Source organism: Chionomys nivalis, chromosome 4, assembly GCF_950005125.1.
Source record: "Chionomys nivalis chromosome 4, mChiNiv1.1, whole genome shotgun sequence".
Lineage (NCBI taxonomy): Eukaryota > Metazoa > Chordata > Mammalia > Rodentia > Cricetidae > Chionomys > Chionomys nivalis.
Window position 1 is genome coordinate 56626277 of NC_080089.1, and position 27739 is coordinate 56654015.

At 48.8% G+C, this 27739-nt stretch overlaps 1 protein-coding gene across 1 annotated transcript; it reads left to right on the plus strand.

Moving 5' to 3' along the window:
* On the plus strand, window positions 1-27071 carry Scamp2 (secretory carrier membrane protein 2). Its single transcript, XM_057766839.1, has 9 exons — window positions 1-163; window positions 15440-15508; window positions 15924-16022; window positions 17777-17894; window positions 19142-19270; window positions 19883-20042; window positions 21390-21491; window positions 25412-25532; window positions 25752-27071. The coding sequence occupies exons 1-9, from the start codon at window positions 107-109 to the stop codon at window positions 25884-25886; spliced, it is 990 nt and encodes a 329-aa protein (XP_057622822.1). The 5' UTR covers window positions 1-106; the 3' UTR covers window positions 25887-27071.
* Window positions 27072-27739: the final 668 nt, after the last annotated feature.

A 27739-nucleotide genomic window follows, 5' to 3' on the forward strand; every position in this document is an offset into this window, starting at 1 on the left:
CGGCTGCCTCGCTCCCGGAAGTGGAGGGTCTACACTGAGTGCTGCTGGGTCTGAGTGCTCTAAGGCAGTAGCGCTCGCGGAGATCGCCCGCCGGCCCCCGATCACCATGTCGGCCTTCGACACTAACCCCTTCGCGGACCCAGTGGATGTAAACCCCTTCCAGGTAGAACCCCCAACTTGCTTTAGGGCCAAAGGCCGCGGCCTGGGCCTCTTTCGCCAGAGCCGGGAGACGTGGCGTAGGAGGGACAGATGGCCTGCCCAATGGGAGAGTGGAATATGAAGCCGGGCCTATCATAGTTTGTATGGGGGCGGGAGTTTGCAACAGGTGGAACTGCGGCAAGGGGGCGGGGCGCTGCAGCAAGGAAAGAAGTGGGCTCTTACTGCACCCCGGGATGTAGCCGCTCTGACTGGACACTGCTGGAGAAAGGGCAGCAGGCACGGTCTTATCCTTAGGGAGGTGTCGTAGAGACAGGAAGGGAAGCAGAGTGTGACTGTGATATTTCTACAGTCTTGGGAATCCACCTGTCTTGAGTCATCGTAGGAGAAAGGGTCACTGAAACATAATGAGGAAGTAGAAGTTTAGTGGGGTGGAGACAACCCAACGCCCCAGGAGCAGCAGCACTAGAGAAGCAAGTATCTAAAGTACAGGAGAGTCCCCGGTGTTTACAAGGAAAGAAAGCCGAGGGAGGGTAGAGAGCCCAAGCCAGAAAGTGGTCTCAGTCAAAAATTCTACATGTTGACCAAGGACTTTGTTTGGAGTGAGTTTGGGCCACTAAGAGAGGGTTGCAGGGTGGGGTGGGGAGTGGTGGTGGGGGTGGTGGTGAAGGACCTTGGAGCACAAGGTACACTAGTTTGGCAAATCTGCAAGGGTGGTTGCTGGCTTGACCTTTGGAACATTCAAGAATACAACAGTTTTCGGACTTAAAGCCAAACCTTTGAGTGGAGAACACAGGGATGCCACCTTGTCTTTGCTGAAGGAAGGGAACTCTCGTCAGCAGCACCGGGGCCCTTTGTGCTTCTTCTTTCATGTCTGCCCGAAAGCAGTTTGCGGGAAGGGCGCTTGTGCTGACTGGTGATTGCTGAGCCAGCTGTTTCTCCTGTGTCAGTATGTCAGCAGGCTCACAGCCTCGTCCTGCTGCTATTTTATTTTGGTCATCTGCAACTTCAAAGTTTCCTGCAGGTGCTGGAGAAGTCGTTTAAGCTTTCCCACCGTGGATTCTTCCAAAGGTGGAAAAGAAAAGGCAGAGGTGCCCTAATAGATGGTCATGCAGTCAGGAGAATAGAATTTATTGTTGTTTTGAAGTTTTGCAGTGATGGGGATCGAACCACGACTTTGTGCATACTAGGCAAATCCTCTACCACTGAGCATAATGGGTAGCACTGAGCTTCATCCCTGGCCCTTTATGTATCACAGACGGGCTCTGAACTTGCTATGTGTACACGCTGGTCCTGAACTTGGAGTCCTTCCTCTGCCTCCCAAGTAGAGCCATAACTAGCTTGTGCCACCACACCCAGCCAGGCTGAGAGTGGAAATTTTTTGCTTCTTTCTCAAGGTGACCTAGCTGATAGGAACCCACAGGCAGATTTTGGTAGTTCATTCCTTGTTACACTGGGGAATTTAGAGTATTCCTCTTTTAGCTTAATGTTTCTTGACAGCGCTAGTTAGCAGGACCTTGTCTCTTATGTAAGGCAAGCAGTAGCCTCTATTAATGAGTGGGTAAAGGATGTTTGCAGTTTTCCTGCTAATGTCTTGTGCGAACTCTGTTGATTTCATGATGAATGGCTCTGTAATACTGGAGTCTGGGTTATATATAGCAAGGATCTACTCGCCTTTTGGGGTATGTGGTATGCAATGATGTTTCTTTGTTCAGTTTTCTTCTGTGAGAATAATAAATTTTCTGCTGCTATCAGGGGCAGTCAGCTGTCCGACACTGCAGCAGGATCTTCAGGGCCAGCACTGGGCAGGATTCTTCGACATCTCTGGGGTGGAAATGATTGGGCAAAATGTGATAGTAATTTTAGAAGTGACAGAAAGTAACTTCTACATTGCATTCAAATAAGAGTTTTTCCACGCAGCCTCAGGATATGGTGGGGCAGGAAGCAGCTGTTGGCCAGCAAATCAGCAACATCTGGAGGGGAATCCTGTGGGAAGAAGAGAGCCTGGCTAACTGTGATAGGCTCCCCCTCATACTGGAATGACTTTCCACTCTTGGCACGAAGCTGTGTGAGGAGAAGCAAGCAGCCTTGCATCTGATGCCTGGAGCTGCTTCTGCTCAGAGCTTAGGATGGTGTACGCCACTTCCCTATTGCCAGGGCTAGGGCACTGGGAGGGTGTAGTCCTTGGATGACTAGGTGTGAACCCAGTTTCATTTGCTCAGGGTGTTGGCTCATAGCTCAGGAACATGCAGGTGGAGAGGTGACAGACTCAGATTGTCACACCTAGTCAGTCTGGAGAACAGACTTTTTTTGTCATACATATAATGGTGGACTGCAAAAATATACTTACTATTTGGAGTCTGTGGCTGACAGGGGACCGTAAATGTTCTTAGACGTCGATTCTAAGATCTCAGCTTTACAGAAGCCAAGACTCTAGTGAGGCTGGGACGTGCTAGAGCCAACAGTGTGCCAGAATTAGCATCCCAGGAGAATCTAGACCTGGGTCTCACTGCCCGTGGGGCACGGTTTTAAAGACTTTCGAATCTCATACATTTCTGTCTTGGGGTTACTTCAGGTCAGCTAAGGAAAGGCTGTGGTATTGTCACGCTTGTCACCTTTTTACTTTTCTTTCTTTTCTTTTTTCAGACAGGGTCTCACTATGTAGCCCTGGCTGGCCTGGCTATTGCAGTAATCTTGCCTCTGTCTCCCAAGTGTTGGGATGAACAGGTATGGACCACCTTGCCAGAGAGTAGCCTTGTTTTTCCTGAAACGAGAGTGCTGGTAATGGTCATCAATTGGCACTTTTAAAAATGTTTCACATTGCCTGGCAGTGGTGGCTCACGCCTTTATTCCCACCCAGCACTCGGGAGGCAGAGGCAGGTGGATCTTTGTGAGCTTGAGCCCAGCCTGGTCTACAGAGCGAGTTCCAGAACAGCTAGGGCTACACAGAGAAACCCTGTCTCAAAATCCCCCACCCCCGAAAGTTTTACATTTGTTGTACATATTCATGCTGTGTCGCAGGATAGAGGTCAGAGGGCAGCTTTCAGGAGTGAGTCCTTTGCTTCCACATGAGTCACAGGACTCCGACTCAGGTAGTTAGGCTTAGTGACGATCATCCTACTGAGCTGTCTCGTCATCCTTTGTGTGAAGGGATGGAGGAGGACAGATTTTATTGATGTTTGGTTTTGTTGTTGCTGAGGATTAAACTTGGTCTTGAGCATGTGCTCCACCTTGGGGCAGCCCCTTATAGATTGTGTGTGTGTGTTAGATTGTGTCCTCCTATGTAGCCCAGGCTGACTTGCAACTCAATGGTTCTTCCTGCTTCTACCTCCTAAGTGCTGGGATTAAAGGTTTTTGACTCCATACTTGACCCCTTCATATAAAGTTTTGTTTTGAGACAGGGTTTCTCTGTGCAGCCCTGGCTGTCCTGGAACTTACTCTGTAGACCAGGCTGGCCTCGAACTCACAGACATCCACCCGCCTCTGCCTCCCAAGTGCTGGGATTAAAGGTGTACGCCACCACTGCCCAGCTTGAAGTTGATTTTCTTTCTTTCTTTCTTTCTTTCTTTCTTTCTTTCTTTCTTTCTTTCTTTCTTTCTTTCTCTCTCTCTCTCTCTTCCTTCCTTCCTTCCTTCCTTCCTTCCTTCCTTCCTTTCTTTCTTTCTTTTTAAAAATAACTTCAGCTTTATCTTTATTTTATATGCATTGGTGTTTTGCTTTCATGTATGTCTGTGTGAGGGTCAGATCTTCTGGAACTGGAGTTACAGACAGTTGTGAGCTGCCTGCCATGTGGTTGCTGGGAATTGAACCTGGGTCCTCTTGAACAGCCAGTACTCCCAAACACTGAGCCCCTGAAGTTGATTTTCTTACCCAAGTTTTGTTGCCTTTTTTTTTTTCTGTGTATGTTCATATGTATGCAGGTGTGTAGAAGTCAGAGGCCATTTTTATTTTTTATTGCCATTCCTCAGGTACCCTTCACTTTTTTTCTTTCTTTAATTTTTTTTTTTTTTTTTGGCCAGGCCATGGTGGTGCATTATCTTTAATTCCAGCACTGAGGAGGCAGAGGCAGGTGGATCTCTGTGAGTTGAAGGCCAGCCTTGTCTACACAGCGAGTTCCAGGATAGCCATGGAAGTTACACAGAGCAAAACCTTCTTTTTATTTTTGAGACGGTCTCTTACTGGTTTAGAACTTGACTGACTGATTTGGTTCTGCTCAGGACTGGGATTACAAATATGTAAATAGTGATGTGTGTGTGTACATGTGAGCCATGTACATGCTGGTGCCCAAGGGAGGAGGGCACAGAAGTAGGCATTAGATCCCCTGGAGCTAGAGTTAAGTAGTTGTGAGCCGTCTGATGTGGGTGCTAGGGACTGGAAGAACAGCAAGCACTCCTTACCACTCCAGCCCCTACTTCTGACTTTTTGTCTTTTAAAAATATGAGTTCTGGCTGAGAGTGTTACCATGCCTTTAATACTAGAATTGTGGAGGCAGAGGCAAGCAGTCTTTGGGAGTTTGAGGCCAGCCTGATCTACAGAGTGAGTGTCAGACCAGCCAGAGATACTCAGTGAGACCCTCTCTCAAAAAAAAGTTTTAAAACGGGAGTTCTGGGGCTGGGGAGATGGCTCAGTGGTTAAGAGTACTGACTGTTCTTCCAGAGGACCCTGGGTTCAATACCCAGCTCACAGTTGTGTGTAACTTCAGTTCCAGAGGGCCCAACATCCTCATGCAGGCAAAACACTGATGCATATTTGAAAAGAAAAGTGGGTCTTCCCACTTGATGGGTACCCAGCTCAGGTTTTCACACTTGTAAAGACATCCATTTACTGATAACTATTTCCCCAACCCTTTATCCAGGTTCTTTATGAAGCCCCTACTTCCTCCACCTCGAAGTGTAATCACAGGCTTCCATGAATCCTTTCCTTGCATATAGGTATAACTGAAATCATTAGAAAACTGCCCTGCCAAAAGGAGTTCTGAGTGGAAAGTGAAATCCCCGGAGTGTGGCAGAGGCTTACCAAACTCCTAGGAGGAAGCAGGAAGCTGCAAGGCAAGCCTAGCGATTTCACAACCTCCGTCGGCGCACCCTGGTTCCTCTGTTAATTCTGGATTGTTGGGTCCCTGCACTGGAACAATTCTAGGCTGTCTGTTCACAGATGTTTCTCACGAGTCTTGTCAAGTGATGCAGAGGTGGAAAACTTTAAAAAGAGGCATCATTGTAATGTCTTTCTCCCCACCCCAGCAATCCACTTGAAATCTGACCACCCAAGCAAATGCCAGGGCTGCTTTCCTCCGAGCATTCTGTCAGATTACAGCCGAGAAGGCTGGCCTGGGAGGGTGTGTGGAAGGGGTGGTGTGCGGAACAGAGGCAGTCTTTCAGGGCTTGGAGCTGCCAGTTCACACATTGCCTCCTTGCAGTTTAAAGATAATCTCAGTGCCGTGGTTGCTTTTCAGGGATGCAGGATATTTCTCTCCTGTGGGAAATGATGGCAGAAATGTGATTTGTGTGAACAGTTACAGGACACTAAGTCCATAGACATTAAGGCCTGTGCCACTTCCCAGAGAGGGTCCTTCAGCCTTTGGGAATTCTCAGAGTCACAACTAGACCTGATATAATTTTTCCTCTTTCTTTCTTTCTTGCTTGCTTGCTTGCTTGCTTGCTTGCTTGCTTGCTTGCTTGCTTGCTTCTTTTCCTTCCTTCCTTCCTTCTCTTGCTTTCTCTCTCTTTTCTTTTTTGAGTTAGGGGTCATATATCCCAGACTGGCCTCAGACTTGCTGTGGAACTGAGGCTGTCCTTGAATCTTCCTGCCTCCGTTTTTAGATGCTGGGATTCCAGGTGTGCACCACTACTTAGTGTAGAACAGGAGCATTGTCTTGAGAGATTTAAAAATGGGACTGGAGCAGCGGCTCAGTGGTTAAGACCACTGGCTGTTCTTCCTTGGTTTGATTCCCAGCACCCATGTGACAACTCACATCTGTTTGCAACTTGAGTTCCAGCAAATCCAGCACCCTCTTCTGACCGCCAAAGGGATCATGCATGCACATGGTGCACAGACTACATACAGGCAAAATACCTGTACATATGAAATAAAAATAAATATTTAAAAAATTGTAAGGAAAAATTGAAAATGGCAAGTGTCTCACAGCTTAAGGCCAATTCCAGGTGGTTCCCAGGTGGAGGCATTCCCACCTTTATGCTTAGCACCTGGAGCCAGTGGGGTGTTAGAACTGGGCTAGAGACTCGGATGAACTTGGCCCCTACACTTGTTAAATTTTCTCTGGAGTCACTCTGCATAGGATTATCATTCCTTCAGAGGATGGTAATATTTAACCAGGACAGATTCACTCAGAGAAGGGTGCTGTCCACATTGCAAGGCGTGCCCAGGGCCATCAGATGACCCCTTGAGTTGCTCACACCTTTACATGCACCAGAAGCCCTGCTGTTCCACCTGCTGGTGCCAGAGAGCAAGGTGAATGAGCGCGCAGTCTGTGGTTGGCAAAGCTGAGAGCTAATGCCTATGGACAAGGACAGTATTCTATGGGCAGGATGAGGACAGGGGAGTAAGTTGTGAGGGATCTTGGGAGGAAGAGCAGAGCCGTGTGCCAGAAAGGGGCTGGGGTGGAAGGCAGAAAGTCTGGCGAATGAGAAGATGCAGGATTTTGGATGAAGGGACAGCAAGAGCCAAAATTCAGTTCTTAAGACGTCACCTCTGTGTTCCTGTATTCTGTCACCCAGGGACTACTTCAGTCTCAGATCTTATTCTCTCTCTCTGACAATTGTATTGGAGTTTAAAAGAAATAACAGGGCAAGTGAGCTGTAAACAATGGCAGCCACCAGCAAGAGGGACGTGGCGAAGAGGAAGACAGCCATGCCTTTTTAGTTAAACTGGTATGCTTATCAAGGCAGGTCGGCAAGCAGCCATGTGGTGAGAGCCCAAAGTGGGCTTAATGCATTAAGGCAGGAAGACTGCTTCTCCTGGGCAGCTGTCTGGAGCTGGCCCTGTGCTGTAAGACAACGTGCTTACGTTCTGGTCAGTATTTGAAAGAAAGAGAGAGAAAAGAAGAAGGAAGTTAGGATTTTCTGCGTGAGGACTCAGAAAAGTGGGCAGATTAGACAGCTTCATGGCCATGGCTCCAAAGCAATTAATTGTTCTTTGTATTCCTAGCTGGCCTAGATCTGAGTGTAGACCAGGTCGTCTTAGAACGTACAGAAATTCACCTGCCTCCCAAGAGCTAATGCATGTGCCACCATGCCTGGCTTGTTTTTGTTTTCCCATAAGACAATGTCTCACTCGGGAGGCAGAGGCAGGCGGATCTCTGTGAGTTCGAGGCCAGCCTGGTCTACAAGAGCTCGTTCCAGGACAGGCACCAAAGCTACAGAGAAACCCTGTCTCGAAAAATCCAAAAAAAAAAAAAAAAAAAAGACAATGTCTCAATTTGACCATGCTGGCCTGGACCTCAACTTGGAGACAAAGACGAACCTGAACTTTGATCCTTCTGCCTCCACCTCCTGAGTACTGAGACTGCAGGCAATATGATCATGCCCAGTACCCGTCCACCACACCCCGTACCTGATCTCTCTCTGAGCCCCTGGGGCTGTCTGCTGCTTCTGTGACACACACTTGCCTGGCTTGACTCTCTCCAGGATCTCGCTGATAACTTTGGCTTATCTCAGGCTATTTTTATTTCCTGTCTTCTCCATTTAGTATTTCTGAGTACTGTCTTGGACCTGATTCCCACTCTCTGCCTCCGCTTCAGTAGCCTCAGAATAGCATCCTCACCCAAAGATCCTTGCTGTGTAGCTCAGTCCTCAGCTGACTCTCAGGCTCCGACACGTTTCCAGCTTCCATCCACACCTTTCTAGACATGCCAGCCAGATCTCTCCATAGACACTTCCAGTGTGGTCCAGAATCTGCACAGGTCCTCTCCTTTCCCACACAGCCTGAAAAAAGCAGTCTCCTGGCAGCCTTTCCATTTTAACCAGCTTTGAGTTCCTGAGCCTGTGATATTTCCTCCAGGTCTGTAGAGTTCCAGACTCCTCCATCCAGAACTGCTGCCCCCTAATTTAACCCATTCATGCCAGCAGTCATGACCTGACATTGCCCTTCCTGAACATTGCATGTCCCTCATGATGACCGGAATGCTCAGACTCCTGTGACTGTGTCCCCCTCCACTGAGGTTAAGTCCTAACTGCTCCAGTCTGGTCTTCCCCTTGTCAGGCTGGTTTCCTGATACTCCTGGCTGTTCTCTTTACACTCTCACCTCTAAGGCTCCATGACCTTCTTCCAGGCTGGGTGTGGTAGTACAAGCTCATAATTCAACACTTGGGTGGTAGAGGCAAGAGAATCAGGATACCAGCGTCACCCGCAAATTAGAAACAAAGAAGGAAAGAAAGAAAAGAACACATTAATGAGTAAACAATGCAAAACTGAAAACTGAGACAAATGTGGTGGCCCATACCTTTAACCCCACCCCAGTAATCAAAAGGCAGAGGCCGGCAAATCCTGTGATCTGGAGGCCAGCAGGGCTATACAGTGAGACCCTGTCTCTAAAAAAGAAAACTGGCTAAGCAGAATACCTGAGTACAGCCTTCTCACTTGCAGAACACAAGCACGCTCTTTTTAAAGCGTAGGTGATCCGATACCAGTTAAGGAGCGCCTCCCGTCTTGACGCTCCTAGCTCCCGCGTGACACCACTGCCTTTACTCTCACCTGGGCTCCGTGTGATCAGGTTTGATGCTCTGCACTGTTTCTTCCAGGGCCAAAAACAAGGCTTTCTCTTGGTGGCCCCGCCACAGCATTTCATGAATTGGTTTGTGTAGGGAATGGACAGGAAGTGGGAGGAGAAGGCAAGTAGCACAAGTTAAGAAGACTGTGCCCATAGGAGGGGTATCAGGGCCAAGAAGTTCCTGTGTCCTTCTCGAGACCACTCTGGACATCACTACCAGTGGCAGGGAACACGACCCAGGGTTGCCTTGCCCTTCAGATAGGTTCTCAAATGCTTGCTCCCCCCACACCTTCTTTGAGACAGGATCTTGTTACCATCATATAGCCGAAGCTGGCCTCAGATTCAAGGCAAATCTCCCTGCTTCAATCTCCCAAGCGCTGGGATTACAGGCATTTGACATCATGTGTATTTGTTTACTTTTTGAGACTGGGTCTCACTGTGTGATAAACCAGGCTGTCCTCAAATTCATAGAGCTCCATCTGGGATTAATGGTGTTGACTTTGAATTTCTGATCATCCTGCTTCCACTAGAGTTTATGCTGTGCTGAGATTACAGATGTATGCCATCCTGCCCCGAGTATGCTGTGCTGAGATTACAGACATATGCCATCCTGCCCCGAGTATGCTGTGCTGAGATTACAGATGTATGCCATCCTGCCCCGTGTATGCTGTGCTGAGATTACAGACGTATGCCATCCTGCCCCGTGTGTGCTGTGCTGAAGATCAGACCAAGGCCTTCATACTTGCTAAGCAAGCATTCTACCAAAATGAGCTACATCCCAGTTTTTTTTTTTTCAACATGTCCCTCCTCTAGCCCTTGTATTTTGAGGTCAAAGTGTCATTATCACATTGTGTGAAGTTTGGGAGACAGAAACGAGGCCACCCATACTTCCCACAGTCTTGTTGCATTATGTTTTGTGTGTTTTCCTGCCGGCCTAACGAAACTAACTTGACCAAACTAATTTGGCACTTACAGAATGGAACCTTTTTGTATGACTTCAGGATATTTCGTTTTGTTGTTTTGTTTTGAGACGGGGTCTTGCTGTGTGGCCTAGACTGGCTTCACACCCACGATGTCGATAGCCTCAGCTTGTAGTATTCCTCCTGCTAGCCTCATGATGCTGGGATTACAGGTATGCACTGCCCTGCCAGACCCGAGGGTTTAATGTGCTACTTTGGAGTCTGGAATAGTCTCACACCAGGAGCTTGAGTGCGGCATATAACGGGAAAGCAGGGAAGTCAGTGAGGCTCAGAGCTAATCCGGAAATAAGAAACACACAAAGAGATTTCCCTCCAAACCAGGAAAAGGGGCCTTGTAAGCCCCAGCCCAGCCACGCTTCTCCCAGGGTCCGCCGCTGGCCTTGATCTTCTGGACCTTTGCTTGCCTCCCTCCTTTCTTTTGGGAACCCCACCACTTTAGTTTCATTTCTGTTGTGATAAAAGACTCTGGCAAGGAGCAACTTAGGGGAGAATGGGGTTTATTTCGACTTAGAATTCCATTACAGTCCAACGTTATGGGGAAGTTAACACAGGAACTTCAAACAGGCTTCACGCCTGCGGTTAAGAGCAAAGAGCATATAAGGCATAGATGCTCACTGCTTATGCTCAGTGATTTCTCTACTCCTACATAGTTCAGGGGTTCGCTGGCTGCCCAGGGAATGGAGCCACCTACAGTGGTTTGGGGCTTCCCATATCGATTAACTTAAGATAACCTTCCTGCAGACAAACCCACAAACCAACCCAATGTGGAGAGTCTCTAATTGAGAGACTCCCCAGATGATTATAAGGTTGAAGCAAGTTCACAGTTAAAGCTAACCATCCCACCCACCTTCCTCCCAACCCTTCCCTGTCAGTCACTCTGTACCTCACCCCAGCATATTCTTGGCATGTGTCTACTTGTCTCAGTTACTAGTCCACCAGACTGTGAACTCTTAAGAGGGGAGGGGCTGTGTCCTGCTGGTCTGTGTTGCTCACACTGTAGTTGTCCACTGAATGTGAAGAACTAACTTTAGCTTCGTTCCCTCTTATCAGTTAGTAAAAGTGCTGTTCCAGTCTGAGCAGCTGGGGCTTGAGGTTACATCTTCCCTGTAGGTGTGCTTGGACCTCGCCATTCTTCTAAATAACTGCTTACCCCTTTAAGAGCCAACTGGTGCTCGGTGAGTGGGAAAAGTTGACGCTGGTAACGTCATTTCTGTGACTTGGAGTGAAAGCTCATGGTCCTCCTCGGGCTCATCAGTGTGACCCTTACATGAGAAGGCTCTACCTGTGACTTACTGAAGATGTGCCCCAACATCCAGCTCTTTGAAGTTCTGGAAGGAAGCCCTTGCTCATGCCTTTAGGGAACAGGGGTCGTTTACTTTAGCCACATAGTAATTGATAATCTTCTGTTTGTCCTGCAGCATTGTTGTCTCAGGCTTACTGTCCTGTCGCTAGAGTCAGACATAATGTACATGGTGTTTGCCTGTGTGTGGGCCTGTGTACCATGTGTGTGAGGCCTGAGGAGGTCAAAGAGGGCATCAAATTCCCTGGAACTGGAGTTACAGGTGGCTGTGAGCCACCATGTCAGTGCTGGGAATTGAATGTGGGTTCTGTGGAAGAGCATCAAGAGCTCCTAACCTCCCAGCCATCTCCAGCCTCCTGCCCCAGGGATCTTGAGCTACCAGCCCCGTACTGAGCTTTCCCGTCTATGTCTCTCATATGGCTGTGGTGGAGGTTATATGAGGAAATCTGTGGTTGTCTTTTTCAGTAGAGCCATAAACACAAAAGCTGACCAGAGTATCTGTATCAAGTCTTTACAGAATGAAATATAATGAATATTTCCTTCCTTCCTTCCTTCCTTCCTTCCTTCCTTCCTTCCTTCCTTCCTTCTTTTTTTTTTTTTTTTTTGTTTGTTTGTTTGTTTGTTTTTCGAGACAGGGTTTCTTTGTGTATCTTTGGCTGTCCTGGAACTCACTCTGTAGACCAGGCTGGCCTTGAACTCACAGAGATCTATCTGCCTGCCTCTACCTCCCCCTAGTGCTAGGGTTAAAGGTGTGCACCCCTCTACCGCCTGGCTCCTCTTTCTTCCTTTTACCTGCATATCTGCATGTGTGGAGGTCAGAGGACAACTTGCAGAGAGTTCATTCTCTCCACCACGTAGGTTTCGAGGATCAAACTCAAAGTAACAATCGCCTTTACCCACTGAGCCATCTGTCAGCCCATCAATACTTTATAGAAACAAAGGAGAGAAGCTGAGTCACTGCCCATCTAGGTGTGGTTGCACATACCTGTAATCCCAGCTCTGGAGAGGCCATAGCAGAAGGTTCGAGTTCGCTGCCAGTCTGGTAAACAATACTGAGTTTCAGGACAGCCTGAGCTGCAACAGAGACTCTTGTGTCGGGGTGGGGTTAAGGGATCTGTAGACAGTGAATTCTGTAGGCAATATGGAGTAAGTTTCTCAAAAATAAATAGCAAATAACTTCGTAGTGATGTGACACATTGATCGGTTCTGGGTGAATAGAATTCACAGTAATGTTACGTGATGAGCCTGGCACATAGTAGACATTTAGGAAATGTCACCTTCCCTTAGTCCTCACCCCCTCCCTGTCCTCGTCTAACCTCAGCCTCTCTCAGGGAGATCCCAGGTTTCCTTAGGGGAGAAGTCCTCATATGTCACAGTATTAGTCTCATCTGGTCCCAGGCAAGAGGCCTCTGTTGTGCTGCAGGTTCCCTGGCATGAGGCAGTGCCTGGGAACAAAGACACACTACAGTGTGGCTCACAGGCCCCTCAGCAAACCCCAGGGAGCCTGAAGGATGGGCCAGACCCAGATGCCCCCAGCTGCAGACCACTCCCAGCTCACTAGTTAGGGTGAGCCTGGTTAGGGCCTCAGGGCCATACCTTGAGGACATTAGAGAAAAGGGGGGGGGGAACTCTGTGGACAGGGTAGTTACATCCTTCTCATCATCACCCTAAAGAATCTGCTACCTGACTGTCCTGTGATAGAAATGGAACCTTGCCTTGAGCTTCAAGCTGCCTATTAAACATGAACACTTTAGCCAGGTGTGTGTGCTCCAGCTATTGAAATTGCTACCTGAGCTGCCCCTTGGTTCCTGTGTCCTGTGGTGACAGACTGTACTAGCCAGTTCCTTGGCTGGGGGTCTGATTTCAGTGACTTGGGCTTGCTTGCACTAGTACGGATCTGCTGGCTTTGTAAGCAGGGTAGACCCTGAGCCAGAGCCTCCCACAGGCCGACTGATCCTGAGAGAAGATAGCTAGTAGGAATAACTTCAGGACCAGTCCCCATGGCCCTCGGTGACCACTAGAGCCTCACTTTGTCACACTGAGTTGCAGGAGTCACCAAAGCAGAGGTGTGAGTCCAACAGACAGGACACAGTCTGGTGGAGGAGGTTGAAAAGAGGTACAGGGTCCCTAAGATGAGCTGTGATTCCAGTGATTCCAGCTGGTGCTCCACTCAGGGTGTGGCACTGGGGTGCTCAGACACAGCTTTATCCTAGGTGCTGCTGGTCCCCGTGGGAAGATAGATCTCCTGTATAGAAAAGCCAGAGGCCATTCTTGGTGCTGACACTTAGCTCCGTTAAGTTTCAGAATAGGAAGCTCCTGTCACTTCACCATGACCAGTGTCTTCCACACCTGTGAGCTGAGGGGCGTGCTCTCAGTGTCTGTGACACCGTCACGGTATTTAAGAATTGGGTCTATAGAACGAGGTGTGATGCTACACACCTGTAATCCGAGCATTTTGGAGGTGGGCTCATGAGGATCAGAAGAGCAAGGCCATCCTGGTCTTTACTTGTTGGGTAAAGTTTTACTCTTCTGACTTTTTGGATTTTTTTTTTTTTTACTTTTGGGGGAGCCCACCACCCAGCTCCCAAATAAATCACACACAGAGGCTTATTCTTACTTATAAATGCCCGGCCTTAGCTTGCCTGGTTTATTGCCAGATTTTCTTAACGTAAATTATCCCAGGGCTTTTATCTTTCTCTATTCCTGTTTACCTTTTCTTTCTTACTCAGTGTCTGGCTGTTTAGTTGCAGGGCTGGAGGGGGGGGGCTGACCCCTGAAGTCCTCCTTCCCAGATCTCTTTTTTCCCCCAAATTTCTCCTCATATTTTTCTCTCTGCCTGCCAGCCCTGCCTATTCTTCTCTCCTGCCTCGCCATTGGCTGTTCAGCTCTTTATTAGATCATCGGGTGTTTTAGATAGACACAGTAAAACAGCTTCACAGAGTTAAACAAATGAAACATAAACAAAAGTAACACACCTTAAAATAATATTCCCCAACATTTACAATTTGAGGCTGACCTGAGTATATGAAACTCTTGTCTTCTAAAACAAAACAAGTGCAGGTCTGAGAACGAACTGTAGGGACTCCAGCCAATGGCACTCTCTCCTGTGTTCCTCCCAGAGTTCCTGCAGGCTGTGGAGCAAGACCTGAACCCCATACTCATGACCTGGATTGATGAATACAAATTGTCTTGCCACCTAAAGGGCCACCTAAGCAAAAAGGAGGGTGGAAGCAAGACAGCGGAAACACAGGCAGACTGTATTCTGCTGCTGACTTCCATTTCTGGTTTTTTTTTGAGTATTGTGCTGATCTCCTGATCTCCCATTCTATAGCCCTGCTGGTGTGTAGGTAAGCCCAGGCTGGCCTAGAACTCTCTGGATCCTAATTCTCCTGCCTCGGCTCGCAGAGTGCTGAGATCGCAGGCACACCGCCGTACCGGGCTATAAGGGGTTTTGTTTTCTTTCTTTCTTTCTTTCTTTCTTTCTTTCTTTCTTTCTTTCTTTCTTTCTTTCTTTCTTTCTTTCTTTTTTAAGAATGAGAAAGAAAAGGAAACACTTTCCAGGCCTTTTCATCTGAGACCTTCTCCCTCCTCAAGTGTGCTGATTAACAGTCAGTGCTGGCAGCCAGCAGCATGTTTCCGTCCCAGAACCTTCAGCTCATCTCTAAAAAGCAAGAGGAATAAAATGTTCTCTGTAGACTAAGAAATAACAGGATAGAGTATTTAGTTCGGTGGTTGAGTTCTCTTGCCTCACAAGCACAAAGCCCTGGGTTCCATCTCCAGCGCCAGAAAAAAGAACAACAAAAAAATAAATAAAAGGGCTGGATAGATGGCTCAACAGTTGAGAGCACTGGCTGCTCTTCCAGAGAACCCGGGTTCAGTTCCCAGTACCCACAGGGCAGCTCACAACTGTCTGTAACTCCATTTCTAGGGGATCCAACAACCTTGCACCAGTATACATAAAATAAAATTAAATAAATTTAAATGAATAAGTAAATAAAACAGTACAGGAAGGTCTCTACTGCCACCAACCACCTTACCCCCTCCCCACCAAAGTGAAGAAAGTACCAGGGTTAAATATTGTGACCCCCTCTGGATCTGGGCACTGAGAACACCTACGTGGGGCCGACTGTTTCCAGAAAGGTAAAGCATTCAGATGAAGAGACTTGTTTGCAGAGCAGACCAGAACCATGGATACTTGGGACTTGGGATTGCCTGCTAGCCTCTGGTCAGGAATGTTTCCTCCTATCACTAACTAATGCCTCTTTCTCTCCTTCCCAGGATCCCTCTGTGACCCAGCTGACCAATGCCCCCCAGGGTGGCCTGGCTGAATTTAATCCCTTCTCGGAGGTTGGTGACTATGTCCTTTCTCTGAGTTGTGCAGTCTTCTGGGAGGTAGTGGCATGTGAGCTAGTGGGAGGTGCCAAGGTATCTGGGGCAAGGAACATGGCAGAAAAAGAACAGGTCTGGAGAAGTTAACATCCTCAGAGGGACAGTCCAAATGTGGACTTGGGGTAAGGTAAGCATGGAGATGTCACTGGGAGTCACTGAAGTTCTGTCAGTTCTGTGACAGGGCTATGCTGGAAAGCCTTGTATCTGACTAACAAGGCCAAGAGTGTGGGTTAGGGGGTATGGGTTAGAGGTCATTGTTCCCTAAGCCTAAGCCTTGTTGGCCAGACACCTGCAGGAGAGAGCCCAGATCAAGGCCCTCACTGTGGTTTGCCACTAGTAGAATCCACTCATTTCCCTCCTTTGCCCCACACAGACAAATGCAGCAACAACGGTTCCTGTCTCACAGCATCCTGGGCCCTCGCAGCCAGCAGTTCTCCAGCCCTCAGTGGAGCCTGCACAGCCAACACCCCAGGTACAGGTTGAGAGTTCTTTGGCTTCTCCTGTGCAAGTGGGAATCACCCAGGTCCATAGTTGACCCCGTAGGGTTGGGGGCAGCAAAGGACCTTTGTCCCTGAGGTGGCTTGTGAGTTTCTTCGGAACCAACCTATGGCGTCACTCTTCCCCTCCCACCTCTGAAGTAAGCACTGCCCACTGGGCTGGTATCCTTGGTGTCTTCAGAGAGCATTTGCCCTGCTGTGTCACTTCAGGTCCTTCTTAGGTCCCAGAATCTCTTTATTTTTTTGTTTGTGATACTGGGAATCGAATCGGGGTCCTTACAATCGCTCTGTCACCAAACTACAACCCTGGCCCCTCTCTTTTTCAACCTCATTTATTCCTGCCTTCCATCCTGTTTGCCTTTGTCTTGTCACTGGGTCTGCTGAACCTTGTCTGCTTGTGCCTGACGCTGGCCTCAGTCACCTCCCCACCCTCAACCCCACCCCGGGCTTCTCACTGCCCTGGTGAGCATGGCCCACAGTGGAGTTGTGTATTGCAGCTCCTGCTTAGGCAGGCCAGCAAGTTTCTGCCTGCCCGATTCCTGGCAGCGGGTGAGCCCTCAGAGAGGCAGATGCTACTAGGAGGAGATAGTATTTCCAGGGACAGCTACATGCGAAAGCTTCCGAAGGTAGGCCTAGCGTAGATGAGCGAGAGGGTGGGCTGGGCACCTGGAGCCTTCAGGCTGGCTTCTAGAACCCTGCGGAGTGAGACAATCCCTACTTTCAGGGTCACTTTATGTTCAGCGGGGTGATGCAGTGGGGGTACAGAGACCCTGCCTCTGTTCCAGTGATGGCACAGGGAGATGAGCCTAGAACCCTCACTGTGACACTGTACAGTCAGTGCTAATCCCAGTGTGCAGAGGCAGCCTTCACTCTCTGGAGAACTGTTTTGGTGTAATGTGTACAATATGCCTGATTGTCATCCTGTGAGATGGCCAATGGACTGCCTGCTCCGGAGGACCACTGTCTCATTCTCCAGGAGGTCAATGGGGCCAAACAGTGGTGGCGCAGCAGGAGCAGGACCCTGGGCCCAGTTCTACTCAGCCTCACCTGAGCGTCCTTGAGCTGCCTCATTAGAACGCTCTGCTCTGCCTGCAGAGGTGATAAAGCTTGGCCCCTGCCTGCCAGGAAAGTCAGGCAGAGAAGGGCCATAGTCATGGCCTGCCTCCAAGGCATGGCCAGACACTGTTCAGGTGGGCCTAGGAGGCAGCTCCTTGGCAGAGTAGGAAGGAAGTTTGCCTTGGTGTAAATTCCTGGGGCTCTGGTGTCCGTGGCCTGCCTCACATCCTCCCTCTGCTTTCTGCTGGCAGCTTAGCATTGTTTCGACTTTGCGCACTCGCTTTGGGTTCTTCCCTATAGCTTCAGGTTTCTGGGTTTCTGGCTTCAGGTTGGGATCTTGTGAAGTCTTTCCCCTTTGGTGTTACCCAAAGGGCAATATAATTCAATTTAGCCTGGACTCCAGTATGGGGGAACTAGACAAGCCATGGGGGAAGGGGAGGAAGTGGAGAGTCTTGGCTGGAGCAAGGAGTCAAAGGTGGTATAAGGGTAGTGGGTGGTGGATGACCTAGGCACTTGCATGGTATTCCTTAGTACCCGAGACACTTTACTGGACGGGGCTGCCTCTGAGACCACCTGCTAGCTCTTCCTGCCTGGGTGAAGTGCCTCTGCTGGCCTACCTGGGCTGACACTGTTCCTTCCTCATTTCCGGATGTTCCCTGCGTGTCCTCTCTAGGCTGTTGCAGCTGCAGCCCAGGCAGGCCTGCTTCGGCAGCAGGAAGAATTAGACAGGAAAGCTGCTGAGCTGGAACGCAAGGAGCGAGAGTTGCAGAATACCGCGGCGAACTTACATGGTAAAGAAGACTGTTGGGGTCTAGCCTGCTCTACCTGGCAGTGTACTGAGCTATCTTCATGGGAGATCTTGCAAAGCTTTTGATTTTGGAAGCAGATTGGTTTGGGGAGCTTAGCATAGTGGCAATATCTGTAGCCCTAGCATGTGGGAGGCGGAGACAAGAGGGTCACTACAAGTTCCAGGCAAGACAAGGCTCTAATATAGCAAGACTGCACCCAAAAAAAGGAAGGAAGGAAGGAAGGAAGGAAGGAAGGAAGGAAGGAAGGAAGGAAGGAAAGGAAGGAAGGAAGGAAGGAAGGGAAGGAGGGAAAGGAAAGGAAGGAAAGAAAGGTGGGTGCTGGGTCTAGGGTAGAAAGCAATAAGGCAGAAATTAGGATACCAGCAGAATAGGCCTGACAGATATGGGCTATTTTTGCATTCCTTCCCAGCTCTGAAATTCTTTGATTCCCTGGGCCCAGAGTTCCATGTTGTTGTTAAAATTACTTCCCAGAAGGAGACATAAACAAGATCCCAATGACAAAGTTCTCTCTGTGGAACCAATAGATTTATTGGGCTTCCTCCCAGAGCATAGGTGAGGGGTTACTTCCAGCGGTGTGGGTGCTCCTCCAACAGGCCACACCTGGAAAGCCTTACCCAGCAGGGATGAAGACTTCCCTGCAGCGGTGTAGCCCCTCCCCCAAGACCAAGTGCGGTTAAAGCAGAATTGCAAACGACCTGTGGTAGGGAATGTCTGGATACTTAGATGAGGGTCTCCTGACTGGTCCCCCTCCATGAGAGGAGGTAAATGTTGCACAAGCCCAGCTGAGATAATGCTTTTGCTACAGGATGCAGCTGAACTCCCAAGATGGTGGTGGCTTGACTTGGAGGACAGTCACCCTGTACATGCTTACGATGACAGCCCTGGTCGTCCTGCTTATGCGCTGGTCACTAATAAAAGTAGTTTAAAAGGCATGTGGTAGCTTGCCCTTTTAATCCCAGCATTCAAGAGGTAAAAGCAGGCAAATGCTTGTAGCATTAGGAAGGTTGAGAATCGCTGACTTAGGATATTTAGCTTTCTCTGATGTAGTCGGGCTTCATTGTCTTGGGTATCTCTCTCCCTCTTTGATCTCACGTCATGGTCCATGAAGCCCCCTGAGACTCCTGAAATCTGCTTGTAGGGGCATTTCTGCAAGCTCTGCTTTGCCTATAAGCTGGGCCAGTGTGTGCTCTCCTCCATGCCACTGATGAGGGTGAATCCTTTTTACACAGTGAGAGACAACAACTGGCCGCCCCTGCCGTCGTGGTGCCCCGTCAAGCCTTGCTTCTATCAGGACTTCTCCACGGAGATCCCTGCTGACTACCAGCGGATATGCAAAATGCTTTACTATCTCTGGATGTGTGAGTTCCGGGGTGCACTGACATTGTCTTGAGATGCTTGTGTTTACTTTGGGCCTTGCTCCCTGGGGTCAAGACCTCTCACAGATTTTGTCCTTCCCAGTGTTTGGGCTGGCATGGGGAAGTTCTTTATGTCCTGTCTGGGAACCTGCTCAAGAGGGCCAGCTAGACTTCTTTGAAAGGGAGAAGGGACTATCCAGAGACTTCTGTGTTTCTGTAGAGTTCACCGCATTGAAAGGCTCAACTTGGGTGAAGGCCTCTCCTCCCACAGGCCTCTGGGTTCCAGCAGTGAGGAAAAATTCTGTACCTTCATTGTGGGCCTTTGAGAAAGAGTTGTTTCATTCCCCGAGGATGAACCCTGGGTCTGAACCTTACCACATCTATCCCTGAAACCTAGGTCTCACTGTCACCTCCTAAGAAAGCTTGGTCCCTGGCGTGAGGTCCCAGAGAACCAGGATCTAAAAGCCAATCTTGCCTAAGTATAGACCAAAGTCCCTTCCTGTATTTGCAGCCTCCCTCACAGCAGGCCTTTCCTAGGGAGTGGCTTGCTCTGTGGGCAGCCAGGCCTCTGGCCACCTTGGGTCAAACCTCTTTTCTCTCCTTGCCCCTTTCCAGTGCATTCAGTGACTCTGTTTTTAAACCTCCTCGCATGCCTGGCCTGGTTCACAAGTAACGCTGCTAACGGAACAGCCTTTGGCCTCTCCATCCTTTGGTTTGTGATCTTCACCCCCTGTGCCTTCCTTTGTTGGTACCGACCAATCTACAAGGCGTTCAGGTGAGTGGAGCTAGTACAAGGAATGAGGGTATGGCTGGCATCCCAGGAGCAGCCGAGAGATCCAAGCTCTGGGTCCCATCACAGTCCTAGCTCAGAACAGAGTAGTGGGGAAATTGCTTTCCTTTTCTGAGTCAGAGCAGACAAATTAAAAGCCATTTACCTCAGCCTACCCTGTGAGTGAGGTTAGCTAGAGGCCTGTTCATGAATGAACACAGGCAAATGAGAGGGACTGGGAACCTCCCTGCTGTGGTATTGTTCCTGGGCCGACTGACTGGCAGGCAGGGATTTAGTTGCTGTCAAGTGGGAGCACCTTCCTGAGACTTGAGGTGCTGCCCTTTGGATGTCAGATGCTGTGACTCACCATTATGATCTGTTGCCAATATGTGAGCATAAATATATGTATAAATATATCTATCTCTAAGACACTCTAGGGATTTGGAATTAAACTTCCATGCTTGATGCTTTTAGGGCTGGGAATCCTCCAAGTCTTGGGATGAAGAGCCAGAAGTATCAGCAAGGCAGATCCTGAATTTGCATAGTATTCTGATTCTCAAGGATGCAGTGGTCAAAGCCAGGGATATGGCTCAGTTGATGAGTGCTTGCCTAGGATGTGCAAAGCTTGGGTTCTATTACAGCCCCACATAAAACTAGGTTTAGTGGCATACGCCTGTACTCCCAGCATTTGGGAGGTGTAGAAAAGAGGGTCAAGAAGTTCAAGGTTACATAGGAAATTAAGAGACCAGCCTGGGCTTCAGGAGACCCTTGTCTATACCTAAAACAAAACAGCACAATGGTGGAGGTACTTAATTCTTGAGGAATCTTTGCCAGCGTGCTTCTGAAGTCTACAGGGTGTGTGTGTGTGTGTGTGTGTGTGTGTGTGTGTGTGTGTGTGTTGGGGGCAGTTTAGTGCATTGAACCCACAGGCCTTAAAGACTGTATGAGTGTTTTGCCTGTGTGAATGTCTGTGCACCATATGCATGCAGTGTCCTCAGAAGCCAGAAGAGGGTGTTGGATCCCTTGAGACTGGAATTAAGAGACAGTTGTGAGGCACCATGTGGATCCCAGGAATCGTAGGTCTTCTGGAAGAGCAACTGTGCTCTAAACTGTTGAACCATCCCTCGAGCCCTAGGTTTATCTGTTTGTGGTTTTGGTATGTGTGTGTACATTCACATATACATACGTGCCACAGTGCACATAAGTATGTCATAGGACAACTTGTGAGAGTTCTCTCCTTTCATCCTTTGGGCTCCAGGATTGAACACAGAGCATCAGGCTTGGCGGCAAATCCCTTTCCCCACGGATTCGTCTCACTGGCCCTCTTGTGATTTACTTCTTCTCTCTCCACAGGTCTGACAACTCTTTCAGTTTCTTCGTGTTCTTCTTTGTATTTTTTTGTCAAATAGGGATCTACTTCATCCAAATGATTGGCTTGCCTAACTTGGGGACCAGGTAAGATCTGGGGTATCATAGAGGACTCAACTTCCTTGCCATTTTCTGGCTCTTGGAGAACCTGTTTTGACCATGGTGGAGAAAGGGTGGAGGGTATCCTACGATCCGCTGTGTGACGAAACATCTCCTGGGAAGACGCAGCACGCATCTACTTGCCCCAGATAGGGAATCCATGACAACAAAGTACCGATACCACCAAAGCCTAGCTTGGTGAACCAATAAGTTTTATTAGGGTTATTTACAAGGATATGGGTGAGGTGTACTGACTGGAGCAGAAACAACTCAGGCAGCTGCATTACCAAAGCCCACATTCCATGAAGCTGGGAATCTAGAGCACACTGCACAGCCTGCAGGCTGCTCCACAGGCTGGAGAATGTCCTTTCAAGTGACTGGCTACATCACTCCCAGGTATCTGCTGTGGTCTCAGATTCTTCTTTGCAGCTCAACTTCCTTCAGCAAAGGATGGCTCTCAGCTTTTATTGCTTACTCTAGCAGGGAGGGCCCTAGTGAATCTGGTCGGTTTCAGGAACTTCCTAAAGTTATTTTGAATTGTTTACCTTCCTGCTTGAGCTTCCTATAGGATAGAATGTTTCAATTTCTGAGGAAATTCCATACACCACCTTCTTTCCTGGTCATCTTTTTTTGTGACTCTAGGGATCAGACCCAGAACCTTGTGCATGCTACTCAATCCTCTGTCTCTGAGCCACACGCCAGCTTCCCATTATCCTACAATAGCTACCAGTCTTTCCTTGTTCTCTACATTCTAGGTGTGTAGATGAGTCTCACTCCAGCCTGGGATTTATTATATATAATATAATAAATATTATATTAGTGGCCTCAAATTCATGGTGATCCTCTTGCTTGCCTCCAGAGAGCTGAGATTTCAGGTACGAGCTACCATGCCAGTTAAGCTTAAGTCTTTAGGTCTGTGTCCGGCACTGTATGGCAACTTCTTGCTTTTCTCCTGCAGCACCCTTCCAGAGACTGATGCAGCCCATGTTACACCTTACCTCTCTTAAACTCACTATGTTATCCCAAAATAACCGTGAACTTCTTGTCGTTCTGCCTCTAGGCTGTACCTGTTTTTTTGTGTGTGTGTTTTTTGTCATTTTTTTCTGGTTTTGTTTTTTATGTAGCACTTGAAATGGAATCCAGAGCCTCATGCATGCTAGGCAGGCCCTCTACCAGTGGAGCAACATCTTCTGCTCCCATCTTACTTCTTTTCTCAGGGCCTTGTGACTGCAGGAGATAGGGCCTGCCTCCTTGGAGAGGCATCTTGACATTCTGGAACATATAGCCGGTTTGAGTTTCCTGGCTAACTGCGACTTAGCTCAGAATTAATTTCCAAAAGAAAAGCTGATGGCTGACATTTTCCTTTCTACCTAGTGCACAGGGAACATTCAAAAATGTCAAGCTGACATGGGGCTGAGAGCTTGAGCCTGGAAGGGTGGCACTATTTTGATCCCCTCCCTGCAGCAGTTAGGATGTCCAGAGTGTGAGGCGAGTGCTAGTCACACTAGCATCTGAGCCTGAGGACACTGCCCTCCTGCGACACTGCTTCCTTCTCAGTCTACTGTTCTAGTCTGGACCCTTTTGATGGACGGTCCAGTTTCATTACTTATTACTTTAAGCTGGATGTTGTTAGGAAAGCTGGATTGGCCAAGTGTGGGTGGCCCATATCTGTAATCTAGCACTTGGGAGATAAGGCAGAAAGATGGAAAGTTTAAGGTTAGCCTAGGCTATGTAGTGAGTTCTGGGACAGCCTGGAATACATATAAAAACCCTGTCTCAAACAACAAATGAGCTGGTGGCATATACATTTAATCTTAGCACTCAGGAAGGCTGAGGCAGATGGATGTCTTAGTTTGAGGCCACCATGATCTACTTAACTAGATCTAGGCCAGCCAGGGTTATAGTGAGATGGGTATCACAAACAAACAAAACAAACAAATAAATAAATCAGTGGTGATGGGGTTGGGCATGCTATGATTAATAACTGCTGTTTGTACTCTGGACTGGGACTCTTGAGATTTGACATCTGGTCCTGGCTCTGCCCTCACTGACTTGCACTCAGTGAGCTCTGCTGGATCCTGCCTATTCTTGCCTTCCCATAGACCTTCTATGAGCATTTTCTTTTTCTTTGTGTATGTGTGCATGCATGTATGCATGAATGTTCATGTAGCGAGGTCATTCTTCAAGCACCATTCACCTTGTTTCTTGTTTACTTTTTTACTTTGTGTGCCTGTGTGTGTGTGTATATATGTGTGTGTGCCTGTGCCTATGTGTGTGTGCCTGTGTGTGTGTCTATATATGTGTGTATGTATGTGTGTGTGCCTGTGTGTGTATGTGTGTGTGCGTGCCTGTGTGTGCATGTGTTTGCGTGCCTGTGTGTGCGTGTGTGTGTGCCTGTGCCTGTGTGTGTATATGTGTGTGTGCCTGTGTGTGTGTATGTATGTGTGTGCTTGTGTGTGTGTGTGCCTATGTGTGTGCGCCTGGGTGTGTGCATGTGCCTGTGTGTGTGCGCCTGTGCCTGTGTGTGTGTGCATGCGCCTGTGTGTGTGTATGTGTGTGTGTGTGCCTGTGTGTGTGTCTCGAGTGCATGTATCCAGATGGGGATCAGAGGACAACTCTATCTACCACTTGAGTTCCAGTAATTGAACTCAGGTCATCACACTTGGCAGCAAACACCTTTACTTGCTGAACCATTTTACCACCTCTCCACTATATTTTTTGATACAGGATTGCTTGTTAGCCTGGAGTTTGCTGAAAAGGCTCGTTAAACCAGCAAACTCCAGGGATCCGCCTGTCCCTGCCTTCCCAGTGCTGGCTGGGATGATAAGCATAGGCTTTTTTGTATGGGATCTGAGGTTCTAAACTCAGTCTTAATGCTTATGCTGTAAGCACTTTACCAACTGAGTTCTCCTGTACAAGGCTGCTGATCTTGCTGCCTCTGCCTCCCAATTGCTAAGATTACAGGTATAAACCACAGCACTCAGCTTTAATATATTACATACCTTTGCCCACTGACCCATCTCACTGTCCCCTTTGGTTTTAGGACCCTTATTAAAAAAAAAAAAAAAAATTAGACTGGGGCTGGAGAGATGGCTCAGTGGTTAGTAGCACTAACTGCTCTTCCAGAGGACCTGGTTAATTCCTAGCAGCCATGTGGCAGCTAACAACTGTCTGTAACTCCAGTTTTAGAGGATCTGACATCCTCACACAGACACAACAATGCACAGAAAAAAATAAGTAACTTTAAAAATCTCTGTATTCCCAGAGAACCTAGACAATAATGAGGGCCCTAAGGGAGACATACATAGATCTAATCTACATAGGAAGTAGAAAAAGACAAGATCTCCTGAGTAAATTGGGAGCATGGGGACCTTGGGAGAGGGTTGAAGGGGAGGGGAGAGGCAGGGAAGGGAGCAGAGAAAAATGTAGAGCTTAATAAAACTCAATAAAATTTAAAAAAAATAGGTGTATCTGGACTCTGAAGCCTATGGCATTGCTCTGTCTTCATGCTGTTCCCACTCTGTTTTTATTACGGTGGCTTTGTTGTAAGTTCTGAAGTCAGGCAGCATGAGAATAAGCCCTTTATAGCTAAGGACCCTGAGGCTGTGGGAATGACATAACCTCCAGAAGCAGAGTCCTGATGGGGGAAGCTGAAGACCTCACTGGGGCAGAAGATTTCCATGTGCCTCCACCTCTGAGACTTCAGGAGAGGTCATGTTGGAGCCGTGTGGGCTCACACTATCAGCGCTCACATCCCAGTCACAGAGGAAGGTCACTGAACCACAAGGCTCCCTGTGCTGCAGGGAGATGCCCAGGTGGTGACCAAGGCACAGCCGTTTGGGAGAAGTGCTCCTCTTGGGGACTTCCAAGTCTCAGTTTTACCTCACCCTTGGTTTCTCCTTCCATAGTGGTTGGCTCGCAGCCCTGTCTACCCTGCAAGGTGGGCACTTACCTGTGTCCATCATCATGATGGTAGTGGCTGGCTTCTTTACCCTCTGTGCTGGGCTCTCACTTTTCCTCCTGCAGCGGGTAAGTAGGGTATGAGCCAACAGTAAACACAAGTAAAAGGTATCTCTCCTGGGTGGACATCTAAATATTCCTCGTCCCTAAAGTCCTAAGGAACCCAACACCTTTGTCCAAGACTCGGGTGGGCAGGCAGGCAGGGTTAAACACTTGGGGGCCCCTTTGGGAGAATACCCTGACGCTAGGATTGCTCCGGGCTCTTCTCACCCCAGCCTTGTTCCCTAGGTGCATGCCTTCTACCGCCGAACAGGAGCAAGCTTCCAGCAGGCTCAGGAAGAGTTTTCCCAGGGCATCTTCAGCAACAGAACCTTCCGCAGCGCTGCCTCATCTGCTGCCCGAGGAACCTTCCAGGGGAATTAGTCTTCCCGACTCTCCTTCCCTCACCCCAGCCTCTCTGTCACCTGCCTTCTGAGCTGCACTTTCCGTGGGTGCCTTACACAGTGGTTCTGCCCAGCACAGACCTGGCAGGGATTTTGTCTTGTCCCTGCTCCTTCCTCAGTAGTCAGCTTTCCCTTCCCCATAAGGGAAGGGGAGGAAGGGACAGGGACAAGGGAAAAGAAAAAATAACAAAGCTGTCTTCTCTTTTCTGACGGTGGATTTTGTCTGGAAGCAGTGGGACTGCTTCCCCTGGAAACAAATTCACTCATGTGTATGCGTGTTCATGCCCCCACACGGGATCATTGGCAGCCCTGGGCTCACTGCACTAGGAATTTCCCAGACACCCTGGACTCTTCCCTCTGCAGGCTTGACCTATATTGGGGCCTCCACAGTCTCACCTTTCGTGCTTAGGCTTCATAAGCCTGCCCAGGGCTCCACTTTAGGTGAGCTGTGTTCTGGGCAGGGGCACAGGTGCTCCTCAGATTGTCTCCAGGTGGTCTCTGGGTGTTCCTCACAATAGTCGTGACCCTCTCTCTGTGCCTGCTCTGTTCCATGGTGTAATAGCACCTTGTGCCCTCTGGGGGCCCTCACTAGCCCTTCTCAGACTTCTGAGTGGAGTTGCTTGGGACTTGGGAGGGGCTGAAGAGAGTCATTCAAGTTGTCCTACCCAGCCTCTGGCAGTCTTCTGAGAGGGTAGGTGTCATCTGACCTGTTTGTTTTGGCTTCTGACCTCCTGAGGAACTCTGCCCCTCTGCCTTAGCCTTATTCCTGCCCCATCTTCAGCAATACTCACCTCTTAAAACTCTTAGGGCTGCTGGAGGAAGTTAGCCCAGAACTATGTCCTGCAGGCAGGACTGCTGAGCCATCCTTCTGAGGGATCTCCACTTGTCCTGGGGACTCCACGGCTGTGTCACTACAGTGACACTTATATCACTGTTGAAACCTGACCTTGTGTTGTGTCAGTGATGCAGTTCACCAAGATGGCCAGCCTCCTGCCTCTGGGAACTGGGGCCCTCCTGAGGCTACCCTCATACTGTCAGCCATTTATCTCTAGAGCCATTGAATGGTAATGACAGCCACCAGGGTTTTGTAAACTTTCTGGTATTTTCCTCCATGTACAAATGTATATGTCATGTCTCAATTTTTGTGCTTAAATAAAAATAAGGTTTTCAGACAGCACTGTTTCTGATATCTCTGGTGAACTTGGGAGGGCTGTGGTTTACTGAAAGTTTGGGCTGAGGACCCACGAAGATAGGTGAGGTGACAATTTGAGATCCTTGGCAGCTGGACTGTGAGAGACTGTCAAGCCACTCAACTCTGAGGAGGAACGCCCTCCAACACTGGAAGGCATGAGGGAGGACCCTGGCAATGGCAACTTGACTTCTTCCAAAGACATTTAAAAAAATTATTTTTAGCCAGGCATGGTGGCACACATTTTAGTCCCAGCCACTGGGAAGGCAGATGCAGGCAGATCTCTTGCATTCAAGGCCAACCTAGTCCACACAGTGAGTTACAGGACAGCCAGAGTTACACAAAGAAACGCTGTCTCAAAAATCAGTTTTTAATATTCTATCGTGTGTGTGTTGTGTGCATGCCAGAGCGCTTGTGGTGATCAGAGAACTTGCTGGGGTCCTCCTTCACCCACGGCGGCCTAGGGATCTCGTCCCACTGCTTCTGGTCGTGGAGGGCAGAAGGCCAGGGTCTTCCTCCCGCCCCCAACGCGGGTGGTCTCTAGGATGCTGTGTGCTGAAAGAGGCTTTTCCACGTGATAGTGTCCTCAATCCTCGACCCACTTCCGCTACGCCCACTAAGCCCCAGTGTCTGAAAACCGGCCT

Excerpts from the sequence above, each read along its gene's own strand:
- Scamp2 (XM_057766839.1), top strand. The coding sequence starts at position 107 with ATGTCGGCCTTCGACACTAACCCCTTCGCGGACCCAGTGGATGTAAAC. Across the intron at positions 16,023-17,776 it reads CTGCACAGCCAACACCCCAG|GCTGTTGCAGCTGCAGCCCA; the intron begins GTACAGGTTGAG and ends TGTCCTCTCTAG. Across the intron at positions 17,895-19,141 it reads TACCGCGGCGAACTTACATG|TGAGAGACAACAACTGGCCG; the intron begins GTAAAGAAGACT and ends CTTTTTACACAG.